We start from the raw sequence: 18,288 nt of genomic DNA, 5'->3' as shown, positions 1-18,288 counted from the left end.
GAGGGACTCGACGGCGTGGCTTGGTGCCGCTCTCGAGGAAACAATTTACGAGCTTAAGTAAAGAAAGACCGAGGATGTCAAAGAAGGTGGAATAAAAGCTGGCTACTAGTCCGTCAGGACCGGGCGTGGTCGACTGGTTCATGGCGCCTAAGGCAAAACGTTCCTCTTCCAAAGTTGCTGGACCTTTAAGTGCCGAACATGCGTCTTCTGGAAGTTGAGGAAGAGGCCCACAGAAGCCGACAACTTCTTGAAAGTCCTCCCCCTGGTCGAGGCCTTGCGAGAAAAAGAGGGCCGCGAAATGCTCGCTAAATAAGTTGTGGATGTCCGCGGGTTCCGAAGACGTAGTACCGTCCGCAAGCATAACGCTCTCCACGCGAGCTCGCCTGTTAGTGCGCTGGCCAACGGCTCGAGCGTGTCCGGGGTCCGCGGTATCCTCAAGCGGCACGTTGGATGGACCCGCGGAGAGTGATGCTCGCGCTCTCCTCGAGGATGCGGTGATAACGCTCGCGCAGCGTCTAGAGATAATCGCGCATAGCGCACACGCCCGAAATCGTAGGGACATCTCAATGTTATTAAAAGCAGCTAATCTACATACCGCACCCGTTCTCATATTTAAGGACTCGCAAAAGTTACCAACCTCTTTTGTTAATGCTAATTTATACTTTCAACCACAGCTGCACAAATAGGTCTGGCAATGAGTTCTAAGTTTTTCTTCCTCACGCAGCCCACAACTGTTACTGTCAAAAGTTAGTGCTAGATGGAAAGAATAAACTTATATGAAAAAAAAAACTACGAATAAGTAAAGCAATTATCCAACATCAAACCTACTAGTGAAGACAGTATATGTATTATATAATTGGTTCACAGGAAGAAAAAGGCGCAGTATCTGTCACAATTGTTTCTGTGGACACCATGCCCCACCGGGGTGGTGCAGTGGTAAGACGCCCGACTACTGTGCCGGAGTACCCGGGTTCGAACCCAACCTCGGCGGCTGCGTTTCGATAGAGGCGAAACGAAGAGGCGTCCGCGTGCTGTGCGATGTCAGCGCACGTTAAAGATCCCCAGGTGGTCGAAATTACTCCGTAGCCCTCCACTACGGCTCCTCTTTCTCTCTTTACACTTTCACTCCCACCTTCCTCCCTTCCCTTACGGAGCGGTTGAGGTGCCCACAGGAAACAAGTGAGACAGTTACCGTGCCTTTCGCTTTCTATAAATTAATCAGTTTTTTTTCTCTCTCTATTCTCTGCACGAGGCAGCGTAGGTGGCTCTGCTACAGAGCCAGTAGCATGCCCGTGCATTTTCTTTTCCTTCTTCCTACAGCCACAACTTGGCAGTGACACACACGAGTCATGACAAAAGAACTCACAACCGCCGCGGCCGCGGGCCGACTTCACTGCCGACGCAACACAGACACCCGAACAAAGAGAAGAATGTCTTGCCAAGCGAAGACACCAAGATTCAGAGGAGCCTAGACGCCCGAATAACCGAATAAAGAGAAGAACGTCTTCCTAAGCGGGGAGGCCAAGATGTAGAGCAGCCTAGACGCCCGAATAAAGAGAAGAACGTCTTGCCAAGCTGAAACGCCAAGATGCAGACCAGCCTAGACGCCCGAAAAAAGAGAACGTCTTGCCAAGCGGAGACGCCAAGAAGAGAGCAGCCTAGACGCCCGAAAAAAAGAGAACGTCTTGCCAAGCGGAGATTCCAGAATGCAGAGCGCAATGATAGTAATTATTATTATTATTATTATTATTATTATTATTATTATTATTATTATTATTATTATTATTATTATTATTATTATCATCATCATCATCATCATCATCATCATCATCATCATCATCATTGCGCTCTGCATTCTGGCATCTCCGCTTGGCCAGGCGTTCTTCTGTTTGTTCGGGCGTCTAGGCTGCTCTCTTCTTGGCGTCTCCTCTTGGACGTTCTCTTTTTTATTATTTTATTATTAATAATACTAGCAATTATTATTATTATTATTATTATTATTATTATTATTATTATTATTATTATTATTATTATTATTATTATTATTATTATTATTATTATTATTATTATTATTATTATTATTATTATTATTATTATTATTATTAAAATAATATATCATAATAAATTGGTTCACTGGAAAGGAAAGGCGCAGTATCTGCACCCTTGCTCTGTGGACATCTGAACTGATTAATTTATAGGAAAGGAAAGGCGCAGTAACTGTCTCACTTGTTTTCTGTGGACACCGCAACCGCGCCGTAAGGGAAGGGAGGAAGATGGGAGTGAAAGTGGAAAGAAAGAAAGAGGAGCCGTAGTGGAGGGCTACGGAGTAATTTCGACCACCTGGGGATCTTTATCGTGCGCTGACATCGCACAGCACACGGACGCCTCTTCGTTTCGCCTCCGTCGAAACGCAGCCGCCGAGGTGTTCGAACCCGGGTAGGACATCTGAACCACACTTTAATGGAAAGGGAGAAGATTGGAGAGAAAGTGGAAAGAGAGAAAGAGGAACCTTGGGTTGGAGCGCTACGCAGTAACTTCTGAGGATCTTTAACGTGCCACATAAAAAGCCAGCGCTGTCTAAATTGGCTAGAGTTCTAAACATTGAGCACTCAATAGCCAAGAGCCATGCAAAAACAATGTATACAAATGAAATTTTTTAAAAGAAAATAAAATAAAAACGAACATAAAATGAAAAATTGCACGTACAAAATGAAAATATAAAAAGAGGCTTTCGCCTTACTGCGCCAAAGTAGTCTAAGTGCCTCCTAAATGTTTTCTCTGCCTTTCTCATCGCATTCTACATAGCGCTAACCTGTTTTGTTTTTTGTTTTTTTTCATTGGCTGGGTTGTGTACCTCAGACTGCATAATCCACGCCGGTATGTTTTTTCGTCTCCTCTCCTCCAGCAGTTCTTCATCACCCACCTATTACGAAATCAGTGTGGTCACGCAAGGTGAGAGCGCGCTGCCCAGCCACATAACGATGATAGTGATTATGATTTGTGGATTTATCCTTTATATTTGGCGAGCGCAGGAGCGGGATAAATGCCGTATCACCATCTATTTGCGCTCCTTGAAACTATACGGGATGGGCGGACTCCCGTCCACGGTGGACCGTGCTCCCGTCTACAGTTTCCCGGCGACTTTCAAAGCTCAGTCCACCCGCTGCCGTTGCGCAGCCAGGTCAGAACAAGACACGTATATAAGAACAGTCTCGTCATTAGGTTGTTACAATTAAGGATCACTTTCCTTAATAAAGTTTCTCACCATCACCGGGAAACAGTCCCGTGGTAAATCATACAGTTCGCGAAACGAACCAACTAACAATATTTTCCAGCGCCTTTAGAAGTGCATAAGGACGCGGCGGTGGGAGCTCATCGCATTCCAAGAACATGTACCTATTGCTTCGGCTACTCTGTGGGAAAAACTTATGCAGAGGAACAGTTGTCCGTTTCTGTATCCGCTTTCCGGATATCCGTATCCTTGCTCCACGTCCAGTGGAAACTGGGGCACGCTGTGCTGTAGCCAGACGGATCCCCTTGCAGGTGCGGCCATGAGAACTCCTGAAAAATAAAATTCATGGGTCTTGACGACAGGAAACTAGGTATGTCGGAGCGATGCGCATTGAAATCCTGGAATTAACGAAGGGAATGTCAGACATTAACGGGCCACAAAAAGCGAGTCCACACAGGGTAAAGAAAGCCGACGTTACTGATAGGTATGCAAACCCCTGTCATACTTCCACAAATATTTTCAATCTAGCATGCGCAGAACCCGAAATGCCGAGGGTTTAAAACCGCCTCCATGTTTTTGTAGCGAAAGCTACACTAGGCTAGTCAGCGGTGCGTTTCGGGTAAGCATCGCATGTTACTTCTCAGCAAGCACTGTTACCATGGGAACTAGTTTCTCCGAGCCACAGAGGAGGAGAGAGAAGGTGGAGGAGAAAAAGAAAAGAAGAGGAGAAAAAGACGCCAAAAAGAAGACAGAAGAATGGAAGAAGACTGGAAGAGAGAGAAGAGGGAGGAAAAAAACAAGCCGGTCAAATGGAGCAAGAAGATTCGGAAGACGCCGAGAAGACGCGCCGAAATGCCAATGATGGTGGTGCGTAAAACATTTATCGTGTGAACCAGGGTACATTACAAGGATTGAGGTGGCTCTTGATTCCGGATAGTGTCTGTCAGGCCGTGCCTGGCAGCGACCACTTCAGCCCAGTCAACCAGCATCTTTTGCGCTGCTGGGTCCGAGCTGGAGACCGCGATCTCCCAACCTTCTTGGTACGTGAGGCCCCATTGGGGTGGTGGCTTCAAATCTTCGCATAAAAACATTATGTGACTGAAGGTGGCTCTAGGTGCGCCACATAGAGAGCATGTGGGGTCGTACCGGCCCGGGTGTGCCAAGGCCAACCAAGTTGGGGAGGGAAAGGTTTTGGCTTCTAATTGTCGCCAGATTATTTGATGGGGTTTTGAGAGAGAGGTATGTGGTGGAGCATATAAGAGTCGTTGTTCTCGGCACCTAATTGGACGTAGGGTTTCCTGACATTACGTTTGGCAGGAGCTGTCAACTTGGGCCTCTCCTTTCATATGGCAGGATGATATCACAATCAATCTGCCAAAACCCTTGCATTCAAGTTATCCCTAGGCCCCGCAGGCACGTTTATACGGCTCTGTTAAAGTGGGGCTTAATATGTTTGCTAGTACCTTACGCGATCGCGTCATCTCGAGGGTGGGAGTAAAAACAGAGAGAAAGAGGTGCCGTAGTGGAGGGCTTCGGACCACCACGCGATACAGGCTTTCGCCAGATCGCACTTTAGTGGTCAAACGTGCCCCTTATGGTATAAATAAACCTTAAACAATAGACTAAAATATTATGTGCAAAAGCCACGTTTTTACTTTCAAGCCGAACCTAAGCCATGCAGATAGTTATCACGTAACTCCAGGTTTAACCACAAGCTAAACCACAGGTAATTTTTCTTCCTTCTTTTCCATCTTAATTAGCTCTAGGGCCGTTATCTTAAAGAATTTTTGCGACTGCAAGTTTTCAACTAATTCAATTTTCCATGCTGGTGGTGCATTTATCAACAATCTCTAAGTTTGCGACTTGACGCAGTTTCCTTTAATTTCTGCGGGCAACGCTACTATTCGAATGCACCCGAATTTCGCCCAGTCAAAACCGTCGTGTTTTTTTATATACATGGGCCCTATGGGATGTTTCGCAACTGGTATTATTGAAGCGCTCTGATCTCCACATCTCCAGGCTTTGACGAGCCAATGACAGCCGCGTCACGATGACGTCATGCCTGCCTCTCGACGTTCGATGGCAGAGTTCGAACTAAAGATCGGCGCTATCAGTCGCAAATAACTTGCTCACACAAGCCCGGCACCTGATGTAGGCAATGCAAACATTTGAAAGGACATTTTCTGAACCTCCTTTCTGTGCACTTTTAAGAACAAGAAAGGCGAGCGTACACGCATTCCAATGCTTATTAAGGAGTAAATATATTGCAACTTTTATATCAAAATGTACACCACAAGCACAAGGATATATATGTATATATATATATATATATATATATATATATATATATATATATATATATATATATATATATATATATATATATATATATATATATATAAGATGTCACTTTCCCGATTATCTATTTTATTCTAACAACAGTTTCGGACGGTGGACCGTCCTCCTTGAGGGTAGAATTGAGAATCAATTCTACCCTCAAGGAGGACGGTCCACCATCTGACACTGTTGTTAGAATAAAATAGATAATCGGGAAAGTTGTGTTACACCCAAGGTTGTGTGACACCCATTAGTTTGAATATCCCTAGCCCATTAGTCCCAAGCAAATCATGTCTGTATATATATATATATATATATATATTAGAAAGAGTTGATGACAACTGAATAATAAATGCAAAATGAATCACCAAGAGTTTAAAAACATAACGGTGGATTTATTTGGACGTTTCGACCAAAAAAGACCGGACCGAACTCCTGGTGATTCATTTACATTTATATGTATACTTGTTTGTTTTACGCATGTGTTTTAAAAATGCAGTAACTTTAGAGCATACGGCCCAATCTAATGTAACTGCGCACTTTCCCGGTGGATGCGCTGCGAATGAGAATCGGGATTACGATGAAAGAAAATTATATATGGGGCGCAAAGTGTTTCAGTTTACCTTTTGCATGGCCTTTGTTCGTTCCTCGAAACTCAGGGGGTGGTTGATCGTTGTACAAAGCGTAAGCAACCATCTGAAAATATTATGAAAGTGGCTAATGACATGCCCACAACCACTTTAGTTTGAGGCACTGAACTTTATGTTATGTGTAGCTCAGCTGCCTAATAAGGCTAACAGCATTGTTCAATTGTGTCTGCTCTGGTTCTCGTGGGTCGGGCTCTTAATGCATTTGAACTCTAGTCCGGTGCGACATTGTTAACTTCAAACCTCGCCGAGATTTAAACTGTTTTCAACCATTATATTTTCTGTTGTAGTGGACTCTTTCGTCACAAGTAAAATTTTTTTACAATAGAATTTTTCCCCTCGAGCATTTCTCTTTTTCCTCTTTTCCTGTGCTTCCTTTCCCCCTTTCCTCGACTCCTGCCACGCATTACGGGCTACCTATATGCAAAGCTATGTTTAGGCACTGATAGTAAAAGGAATTAACTATCATAAATAAACTACTTGTGCGGCATTTTTATGATATTTAGGGCGAGTAGGATTCTGTGTCGTTTCAATATTTGCAGACTTGTGCAGTGAGTAAGAAGCAAGCGATTAACTCGGTGTTACTGAAAGGAGAAAACACAGGAGAGGTGAGCGTTGACATAGGAATATTGAAAACGTTCACTACAGCACTGATCCCACTGTCTCCTCGCAAACACAAAATATATAATCAAACAACTATCTTCCGAACACACGGATCGCTCCATAAAACTAAATTCTTCATATATGTATCAGCTGTATATTATGAAAATGAATATTTTATCCGAGTGAATTACTTTTCAAGCAAGCAATCTTCATTACATATTGCACCAACGAAAGACACGGAAACGTCAGAAAAATAAGAACATCAGACAGTGCTAGACTAAAAACTACGGTTTATTCGAACAGGCGGCCGGTCTACGAAAGCAGATGGCTCATTCTTATCAAACCCACTTCGAAAACACATGCGTGACAAGTCATCAAAGTACCACGAGCACCTTGAAATTCATCGGGACACAATATAAAACTTTTATTCCTTACTCGCTCTATTGTAATGCCTCGCCCGTATGCATTATTTTTGCGCGTTTGATACTCATCGGTCATTTAGTTTCCAAGCTGGCCGTTTGTTCGAATAAACCACAGTTGTTAGTCAAATGTTCTCCCGTGGGCTACTCTTAAGGCGAAAGCCTTCATAGGCTCATGAGTGTGGACAGGATTTGTGCTTGCGCGGAGGGCGTCACACCGTCATTGTCGAGCAAAGAATTGATTGATGAGTAAAAGAATGGTTATTATTTAGAGGGGGAAAATTGCGTCTGTGTGCAAAAGTTTGTTGATGGGGATTAATTAGGTATTTAATTAGAGTGAAAAAATGGGAGTGGAATAACTCAGCTAGGCCAGAATATACAATGCGAAAGCAGCAATAGTCGTAGATTAGACTGAGTCATTTCTCTGTTATTGTTCTTTTCGCACCTTCTTCGCGGCCTTGCGTCGTTGTTTTGCAAATCTCTCTTCTCGCTGTTTGGGAGATTTAGCCCTCTCGTAGCCTAATTTTTCCTACGCGCCACTTCTTCACGGCGAGCGACGTCGACAGTATGAGTAGATTTGACTTGTTGGAGAGCGCATCTAACACTAGCACGAAGTGTTGTGGACTCATCCATGCCATAGCACTACAGACTCGCCGCAATTATCAGCGTGTATATTCGCCTTCGCAAGCGAGCGGATGCGCCTTAGATTATATCCGCCCTTGCGGCGCAGCAGCTGGATAGCGCCGCGCATGCGCAGTGAGGCGCAAAGCTGAGTTATGACGTCAAGCGCGGCGCCACGCGGAGCCAAGACTCTTCATTGGGCTAGTTGGTTGCTACATTCGAAAATAGTGGCTAACGCACAAGGAAGATGCACATATTCCTTGCGCGCTAGCCACAATATCCGAAGCTCCGCGGAAGTTGATCAGGTGTTTCAAGAAGAAGAAGAACGAAGCGAGGCCCCGCTTCGTGCACCAAACGTGCGAAGAAGGATGGAGGGAAAAAGAAGCGGGCGACGAGCAGACCACGAGCCGCAGCTATCCCAGTGAAGTTTTCGCTTCAAGAGTGAATTCTACATCAAAATAGCCAGGGGCGTCGATATAGCGTGTAGACGTCAAAACAGCTACGGACGTCGAAATTTTGCAAAATGCCTCAAAACTGTGAAAACAACGTGCAAAACCTTAGCAAAGCTTTAATGTCAAGCCTCGTAATTGTGTTTCAACATCGAAAACAGTCAGTCAAGAGAAAAGAAAAAAAAAAGAGAAAAACGGTAAAAAAAAGATAAAGAGGTGAAAAAAAGAAAGAAAAGTGCAGAGAGTGAAAAAGAAAAAAAGGAGAAAAAAGAAGACAAGGAGAAAAAAGAAGCAAATAAGGCGAAAAGCGGCAGATGAATCCAAAGAGTCGCAGTTACGTGAGATCTGCACTTCAGAGAGATAATTACTCCCTTAGGTCGACACTAGCGCCGTTCGTTCCAGTGGTGGCGCTCGCGCTCAATATGGGCCATGGTTTTTTGGTTGAATGAAACATACTCGATAGAGGAAGACACGGGAACACTAGAAAAAAAATTTGTTGGAGGCACAATGGTGAGTTGTCTCAGGCAGGGTCTCCAGTATTGTAGTAACCACCTCAAATGACAGAGTCCGTGAATAAACGAAAGATAGAGCATTGCATGCATGTTGTGATATGCTGATGGAGATATGCACAAAATAAACACACAAAAAAACTACTATGCGCGGGGAAAACAAATATCAGCTCCAACCAAGAGTGCAATAACGGTAGTCAGTGCGTCAGAATTCGCTGCGTGAAACGCACGTCTTCAAACTTGCCAAAACATTAATCCATGTCACCCCACAGTCAAAGGTGTTTCTTCAACTACGTTCAAGGGAGCAGGCGAACGGTGCCGCTTCCGCCGGCGCTATGCGAAGGCGCTCAACATCTGTCAGGCTCCTGACAGTTCTCTGCTCTTGCAGAGGAATCCTATTACCTGCTCAGTGATCGCTTACACTTGACTGTCTGTGTGGCAGCGTCAGGATTTTTGTTCCTAACAGCAACAATGCTGCAGCTGGTGCTCAACGCCGCAGCCCTTAAGCTCACCAACTTCGATAACTCTGATTCGGTGAAATGCTTTCTTGCCGAATTAATGAGTCTAATACATCAAATTAAGTTCATACAGACCCCGCCGGGGTGGCGCAGTGGTTACGACGCTCGACTACTGTTCCCAAGGACGCGGGATCGAATCCCGGCCTCGGCGGCAGCTTTTCGGTGGAGGCGAAAAGCAAGGCGTTCGTGTGCTGTGCGATGTCAGTGCACGTTAAAGAACCCCAGGTGGTCGAAATTTCCGGAGTCCTCCACTACGGCGTCTCTCATAGCCTGAGTTGCTTTGGGACGTTAAACCCCATAAACCAAACCAAACCTAAGTTCATACAGGCACATACCGAGGTGCATATTAAATAAATAAACGAATGTAATGCTAACGCGCAACTGAACTGCTTAGGAAAGCATCCTACAGCAGCTGTTCAACGTGCGTTATCCAACTTAGTTTTTTTTTTTTTTTTTTTTTTTTTTTAGTGCAGTTTCTGGTGCTGGCTATGAAATTTGAAAACACTACACTTTGCTTTTGCTTCTATTTTCTAACTTATGTTTCATCATTGCACTTGTTTATTTATAGCCGCATGGCTGCCCTTGGGTGAAGGTCAATGAGTAATTACTCCCTTACTATGTGTATTGTAAAGCACCACAGTTTATGATCTGTTAAAAATTTAAACATGATAGGAGCGTTTATTTTAGGTCATCTAATATTGCAGCTCTTGCGAAGCCACAATATATATCCTTCTTAATTAAGATGCACTGTACGCTGCTGCACGCGTGGTCACAAAATATAAGATGTTATCCTGATCATAATTATGAGGCGTTCCACGCGAAACGTCAGAGGCGCCAAGATCGATTGCAGGTGATTGTTTTGAAAAATGTTTGACGCCATGGCAATTGTGCCCTTCTTTTTTTTTTCCAAAGTATATTTAACAGAGAATGTTTCGAATCATGTAAGTTCTATTTGAAATATTTGTGGAGAGGTTAAATTTGTTTAATTTTACCATTTTTAAACGAGATGTCAAACAAGATATGCAACGAGAAAACTTACAGTGTAAAAAATGTGTGTGAAATTACAGGTACTTTTCGAGAAAATTTCTGTCCCCGTACATAGAATATCTGTTCTACTTCATTGATCGAAATACGTTCACGAAAAGAACAGTAATTTTCTGTTTTCCAGCCGAAACTTTGATTGGAAGGCAGACAATTCGGTATATATTTGTCGGCTGTTTCATTTTCGGCCGCGAACTGATATTTACTAGAATAGTAGGCAAATGCTGAATAGAAAGCAAAATGGTATGACAACCCCGAAGACGCTGTCCGACATTTGGCTGCATAACTATTTCGATTGGAAAGACGATCACTAGTGGCGCCCCATTGAGGTCCGCTGTTGGTTGGCTGCCAGCTACAGTGGTATCTGTTACGCATTTTTCTCCTTGTCTCTTTTCGGTGGCTAGACAACAGGCTTTGCGGGATGCCATCGAGTGTTGACAGCGCTAAGAAATATTCATGAGATGGAATTAGTAAAGCTTTCGCCTTAAAAATAGTGTTAATTGAATAAATTGGCGCTTAACTCAATTTTGTTGTTGTTACAGGAAGAAAAACGTGTTAAATGAACAAGTAAAAAAGATATAATTGCATCATTGTTTTAACTACGACAGAAAAAAAAAATAAAAAAGAGAAAATGCCGTATAACCAAAAATGTTTGTCAATTTCCAAAAATTGTCTACCAGTTCTAAGCAGAAAAAGGCTGTAAAATCGCAGACAATTTTAAAACAAAAACTTTCTGCCAGGACAGCTGCCAGAAAATTTCTGTATTTTTCAAAAAGATTTTTTTACAGTGTAATTTAGAATATTTCGCTTGCGTTCTTCATTTGTAAATGATTACTGAAGCACAGTAAACAGTTTCGGCATCTTGTTCATATAGGTACGCACTTTCTCTTTCCTCCCTATGATGGGTGCCAAAGTCAGGCTGACCGGATTTCCTTTTTCTCCGTCGACTCCCTGCTTCAATAGGGTCCAGCGTCCTGACCCGACGGTTTCAGAGTCGACATACGCCAGTTCGCTGCCCACCGGAGTAAAAGTGTTTCCATCGCGATCGCTCCCCTTAGGCAGCTTGTAGGCGATGAACCTGTGAGTCACCAAGGGCTGCAGTTTAAGACACGCTTGCTGTGTTCTAGGTGCATCTGAAACCGCACCCCACTGTAAAACAGCAGAAATATATTAAGAAGGACGCTTGTTCGGGCTATTTGATTCATAAACCGCAAAATAATATTACGTGTACCTTTTTTGTCCTCATCCTTTCGTGCCGTATTCTTTTGTGTAACAGAGTAGCCTGAGTTTTCAGCTGTTGGGCGGGAGAATGGCGAATCGAGTACCGAAGCGGCGACAGTGCATCGAAGTGAGAGAAGTGCAAAAGGAGCCCATGAGCAGTGCGATGTCAGTGCCCATTGATGAAGCACAGGGGAAAAGGGAGGGGGGGGGGGGGGGGGGGGTAACAAAATTAGTTGGAAGATTTCCACTACGGTGCCTCTCCGAAACCCGTGGCTCGCAATTACACTTAAAATCCCGCTTAGTACACTTTTCGCAAACCTGCAAGGGGTTATGAACTTACGATAAATGCCACTCCCATGATGCTCCTCAAGTTTGACTTCTCTATTACGCGACCCCATCTTAAATGAGGTATAAACACTATATTTTTTTTGTCTTTAAGTTTTCTATATAAGTTGTAGCAGTCCTGAAGAAGATGAAGCTGATAGCACAAGTCAAGGAGAAAGATGATAGAAAAAGGCTCTCGGGCTAGACGCGCGGCCACTGATCAGCTGAGCTCCCAGCCGTCTCGTCCTGTTGTTCAGCGCTCCGACGTCAAAGCCCGGTCGTAACATATTGGTAGAGGTGATGGGTCCGACTACCCTTACTACGCATCCTCAACCGCTGGAGCTTCGTCGGAGCCGTCGCCTCGTTGGTATCCCGCCCGTTTCAGTAAGAATGCAGCAGACTACCGAGCAGTCCCGAACATCAACACCGGACCTTCTACCCGCGTCTGGCGATGTGCCGCCGACCACCCCGAACGCGACGCACCGTTTCGTGAGCCTCTTTCCTTTGCCGGTCAAGCAGGGGAATATGTTGATGTCTGGCTCACTCATTATGAACGTGTGCGCCGCTATCACCGCTGGGATTCGGTGGCTAAACTAGCAAATGTTGTCTTTTTCTTGACGCAAACCGCCTTTATGTGGTATGAGAACCACAAGGACTCCCTGACCCCTTTGAACAGTTTTGTTGAAGCAGCCAAGGAATGTTTCGGTGACCTAGCTGCAAAGAAGAAACAGAGCGAGCAGACACTTGCTCAGAGGACCCAGGCAGCAAGGGAAACTTGCACCACCTGCATCGAGGCCATATTTAAGTTGTGCAAGACCGTCAGCAGCAGGATGACTGAGGAAGATAAAGTAGGCCATCTGCTGAAGGGCATTGTGGAAGACGTCTACCACTTCCTCATTACCAAGGACAACTTGATTTCTGTCTCTGACGTTATCAGACGCTGCCGGACATTCGGGACCCTCAGGAATCGCCTCATTACACCGAAGTTTGGACGACTCGCAAATGCCACTACACTGGCAAGTATCAAACAATCGCCATCTCAAAGCCTCCTGTGTGCCATCCGTGAAATTGAGATAGATGTCATGGCGTGAGCAGCTTGCCTGGCCCAATAACTTCGCAGGTGACGTATATGATCTTCCAACCTATGGGGCTGCGTGCCCGCCGATGTCAGTGAATGCCATCGACTTCGTCTGCCGCGACGACCTGTACACCCCGCGACCACGGCCCGACGAGAGTTACCAAGAATTATTTTACCTTCAGCACAGAGATCCTCTATCTTACTTAAATCGTACATCGCGCCGACCTCCGGACAGCTATATCGTCCCAGAACCACCATCTGGATATTCGTCGCGTCCGTTCGTGCAGGAACCAGCTGACACGCTCCTTTTGGATTGCCCTATTCCGATGTGCTACCGGTTACGACGGAGGTTTGTTACGACGGGGGTTTGACGTCGGAGCGCTGAACAACAGGTCGAGAGGGCAGGGAGCTCAGCTGGTCAACGGCAGCGCGTCAGGCACGAGAGCCTTTTTCCAACGTCTTTCTCCTTCACTTGTGCTATCAGCTTCATCTCCATCAGGATTGCTACCATATATACGTTCTTATGCTGACTTCATGTCAGCATTCTTTCGGATGGATATATATTGCTCTGTAATACTGTGTTTCAGTCTCTACCGTGCACCCATTCCTGCATGACACCGGAAATGAATAGACCCATTTCAAGGTTTTGTCTAATAGTTGACCCAGTGAAATCTGCTTCCGGCTTCATCTTCTATACGATGGCTGCCAAATTTGATAATTGCAAGGTTCATTTTAGGCTATATCGGTAGACCTGACTCATAATTGTCTTAATCCATGACTGAATACTGTCCATTTCACATTACACCTGGACCCAATCTTCTAATTTTATGCGTAACAAAGAGAGTATTTTGAAAGCTCCGTGATCATTTTCAAATCACAGTCGCGAGATGCAGTGGCAGTACTCGACCATTTCTTCCCCTAAATACAGTCTAGCTGCATCACATTCTCGTGTCAATTAGGTGACCGTGGCAATTTTTCCGCGGTTAAATACTAGGCTGACGATGGTAGCACTTTCACAAACCTTTATGATAATGTTTTCTTTTTCAGCGCTGTTAAAGCACATTGAAATTTGGCACATATTTGTCAAGACTGATTCTATTGCACGTCTCAAATCATTACTTCATTTATTTTTTCTTGCAAGTAGTGAGTGCATAAAATAACACTTGTAAAATAAAGCTTTCCTCGTTATTTCGAGCATACTTCCTATCTTTCATGCATTCCAATCAGGGCACACGTCCGTGTCTTATACAATAGATCTATCGTTTCAAAATCAACAACATTAATTTCCATTCTTTCTATTCCCGCAGGACAAGCAATGAATCAAGTCACGCTATTAGCGTGGGTAGCCCTTGATACTAATGACGTCATTCAGATGTCTTCATGAAGAATGAGTGCTGATATCATCATTTTAAATCAGAATTTTCAATCTTGTTCTTCGATGAAGACGCACCACCGTTAACAAGCGTCAGATTCGCAACAAATTTTATGCAAGCCGTTGGCCTAAAGCGCTACTCTAAGACAATAGCAAGACATCCGTTGTCCCCGTGCGGCGCTACTAGCTTTCCTCACAACTACAATTTCAGACAAAATTTTGGTTTAGGCTGATTTTTCTGACGTCGCACAGCACTCGCACGCCCACTCCGTTACAAAAATCAGCTCTAAATTACTCTGTAGCCCCCACTACTGGCTCTTCTTTCTCTCTTTCCGCTTTCACTTCCACATTCCCCCTTTCCCTTACGGCGCGGGTCAAGTGTCTGTAGAAAAAAGTGTGACAGATACTGCGCCTTGAATTTCCCTTAAAGAAAGGTATTTATTATTTATTTTATTTAAATGCAAGTTTTGAGAAAATCCAAATTTCGCGTGAGTGTGAGGGCACTAATATCAACCGCATTATTAAAGTTATTAAAAGAAGACGGCAGCATCCTAGACGAGTGAAACTAAGTGGACGCTATTGAGTCATGTGGCCTACTCTACATCGAACGTTTCTTGAACATTTACTTCTCTGCAAATGTTAAAGAGAGGTAAGCAGCTAACTCTTTTAAAAGCTGACTACGAAAAAAAAACGCCCATATTGAAGTTTCAGATCGTGTAGAAAGACAGGTGGCCTGAAGTACTTTCACGTATACTCATTTTACCAACAAAGACGGAAAGCCGGAGAAAAAAACAATTCAGCGCACAAATATGTGCTCTCTTAGAAGAAAATGCGCTGATGCTTTGTTTTTTTTTTTTGTTTTAGTGGGGGGGGGGGGGGGGTAAGTTTTTGACACGACTTCGGATTTACATTGACCGCCATGACATTTCCTCCAGAAACACGCTACTCCAAAAGCGAGGTTTCTATTTAAGGCTTAAAATTATCTACTTAAATAATACTTTGTTATAAATATTTTGGTTCGCTCTTCTGAAAAAGCGTTTGATATCACGCACTGCTTCCAGGAACCCGTTGGTTCAACAGCGGGCGTTCTTTTTATGGCGGTGAAATACCTACTTAAATGATACCTTGTCATAAAAATTCCGGTTCACTCTTATTAAAAACGCATTTAATTCACGCATTACTTCCTAAAGCAATTAACAGTTACAAAGTTGGAAGTCATATTTTCTACCAACAGCCAAGTGCGAACGGGTTACTTCGTCTTAGTAAAGCATATTATTTGCTTATTAAGTCGTACTAGACGAATAAAATCACCGTGATACTCACCAGTCGACGTTTTTTCCATCAGGGTTTTTACAAGAAATACGCTCTTCATAATAAGGCGCGTATGAACTCACTTTCACCAGCAGTCCAGCTAATAGGAGAAGTCTAGAAGCCGCCATTCTATGACTTTGCCTTAGACACAATGTCCTTTTGCAGCTCCTTTATATTCGGACCTTACGGTTTGCAATACTACTCCGCTGAAACACAGCCTCGCACTCTCTGATATTCCTTTGCTGGCGGTGCGGCTATTGTTTGGTGTTCGCTGATCTCGATCATCGCGTGATGCCGCTGAACTTTTGCACCTTCTCAGGCACACAATGCCAGTGCCGATGGCACAAAGAATTATTGATTTGGAATGTACCAAAAATGTCTACTCAATGCTCTATTGTACGGATGCCATAGTTTTTAAGATTTTTTTTCCAACCTCCATTGTGCCCATTTCATAATTATGGCCAGAAATCTAAAAGGCCCCATGTCTAGAGAATGATAAGGGTACCTCGAAGGAACCGTAGAGTTTATCTAATGGGGCGGCGGCAGTTGTTCAGATAAGAAAGGACGTTTGGATGTGATATGACTGGCCCAGGGGGACAGGGGGGAGGGGGGGGGGAATGTTGGAACAGTGGCACGCATCACGACATAGTATGCAGCGTGTTTTATTAGAAGCAGAAAATATAGTCCGAACTTTTCTTGACGAGGGTTAAAGACACGTGCCACTGATTTTGAAAACTGGACATTAAGAGGTCATTGTCAACGCCTGATAACTCATAGGAGAGTAAAGACATCTATTGTTTCCCCCCAAACTCTCAGCAATAGCCCAGAAATGAACTGCACCGACAGTCGAAACAAAGGCTGTGCGCGAAAAATATTCTTCGGCACCAATGCGGGCTTTGTGATTGTTAAGAAGAGCCCATAACGGCAGTAATTCAAAATATTCAACAAACTCAAAAACATTTGCAACGCGCTATTGTTAGCAACGCCGGCTGTTCCGCGCCGTCAGGAACCCCTCATGAGAAACCCAGCTAATGTTGATCGGCACCGCCAGCCGTTGAGAGCACTCGCACCATGGAGAAAGTAGACGACTTAAAGCAACTATCCAAGTCCTCAAGTTTCCTCAAAGTGGTGATTTGAGCCAGGACGCATTTGATCCCTACTAGGTCAAGAAAGTCTAGCGCTGTGATGTCTGTGGCAAGAGCTCGAACCAGGCCACCCTCAGAAATATAAAAGAAATGGTCAAACGAGGCTGGTGACGTCATCTATATGTCGTTTTTTTCTCAACCATTTCGCGCTAGCTGGTCGGTTATAGGTGTGCACGCTGACAGCACACGTCATAAGTGGCCTTATACTCCAACATAAAAACGGAAAGGTAGTTTCGAAACAATCGCAAAAAAAAAAAAAAACGCGACCACGTGCATCGGCAGGTGTGCGGAAGCCTGTGATCTGTCGAGTTGTAAGATATAGGTTAGCGGTCGTCTGCTGAGCTTCTTTGTTCGATGCCTCGTGCCTTTTGTTCATGTCTGTAACTTTTCGTTAGCGCCGAGGCCCAGACGGAGGGCTTTGAAAGGCGCGGACATTTTCTGGCCTAGATCGAACTTTTCCCAGTGAGATTTTACCAAAGCTCCACTTTATGTGATCATAATGCGTAAACAGTACTGAAAAATGTTACCAGACAAGTGTGTACGTATTGCGGGTGTCCCAGCTAACGAGAGCGGAGGGTTCATAAATAAAACATTTCAGGTAGGCCATGGAAGCCAGTTGCATGCAGATATCAGCCGCTTTGCGCACCAGACTCATTTCTTGTTTTGCAATTAATTAAATATTTATAAATTATAAATAATAACTTCACACTATAAAAGGAATTCGCAAAGTTTGAGAGAACCTTCAGGAACCCCCCTTATATTATTTGCGATAACAAAAGCTTCACTCATCTTCTTTTCTGAGCTCTAAAGAAAGGCAGCAAAAGGTTAAAAAAATCTAGAGGGCACTTTGGACTACTGAAGTGCGATGAGGCGAAAGCCATTAGAGCACAGTGGATTGTAGCCCTCCACTACCGCACCTCTATCTGCCTCTATTATTTCACTCTCATTTTAATTTTATATCCGACCTTTGTTCTGGTGATGACACCAAAATTTTGCTTTGCACTAGAATGGATTACTACGATACATACATTGCTGAAAAATCACTATCTATAAACTTCTTACCCGAACAAAACCTTGGCCATGTGCGGATGTTTCCAATGCCTTCTCAGGGACTAATATTCGTAGATTCCACTGTAACAAAAAAAAAATAATTGCTGGAGGATCGTGTATTTTTGTGTGTGTAATATTTCTGTCACACGGATAAATTAAGATATCTCTTCAAGAATTAGTACATACTACTTAACCATTTTAAATCGACACTACTTCCCTTACTTTGCGGCGTGGTACATGTGTCCGCTGTACCGCGCCTTTCCCTTCCTATAAATCAATCAATCATGTGTCCGCTGTGGCGAAGCGAAGAGGCGTCCGTGTGCTGTGCGATGTCAGCGCACGTTAAAGATCCGCAGGTGGTCGAAATTACTCCGTAGCCCTCCACTATGGCTCCTCGCTCTCTCTTTCCAC

At 44.1% G+C, this 18,288-nt stretch overlaps 1 protein-coding gene across 2 annotated transcripts in view; it reads right to left on the bottom strand.

Annotated features, from left to right (window-relative positions):
• Positions 1 to 17,960, bottom strand: part of LOC146189238 (plancitoxin-1-like) — a 29,318-nt gene extending 11,358 nt beyond the window's left edge. Inside the window, exons 1-4 of one of the 2 annotated variants that reach the window (XM_084604135.1) lie at positions 17,890 to 17,960; positions 11,259 to 11,454; positions 6,193 to 6,265; positions 3,397 to 3,561 (exon numbers count right to left, since the gene is read on the bottom strand). In XM_084604135.1, coding sequence (XP_084460261.1) covers positions 3,397 to 3,561; positions 6,193 to 6,265; positions 11,259 to 11,454; positions 17,890 to 17,909 — 454 coding nt within the window. In that variant the 5' untranslated portion in view covers positions 17,910 to 17,960. Of the gene's footprint in view, positions 1 to 3,396; positions 3,562 to 6,192; positions 6,266 to 11,258; positions 11,455 to 15,694; positions 15,914 to 17,889 lie in introns of those variants that run through there. The other variant, XM_084604134.1, reaches the window with a different exon arrangement.
• Between the last annotated feature and the right edge of the window lie 328 nt (positions 17,961 to 18,288).

The sequence above is a fragment of the Amblyomma maculatum genome, chromosome 5, assembly GCF_055883805.1.
Source record: "Amblyomma maculatum isolate TAMU_Amacu chromosome 5, ASM5588380v1, whole genome shotgun sequence".
Lineage (NCBI taxonomy): Eukaryota > Metazoa > Arthropoda > Arachnida > Ixodida > Ixodidae > Amblyomma > Amblyomma maculatum.
The sequence above is the reverse complement of the archived record's forward strand: the minus strand, read 5'-3'. Positions and strand labels throughout refer to the sequence as shown.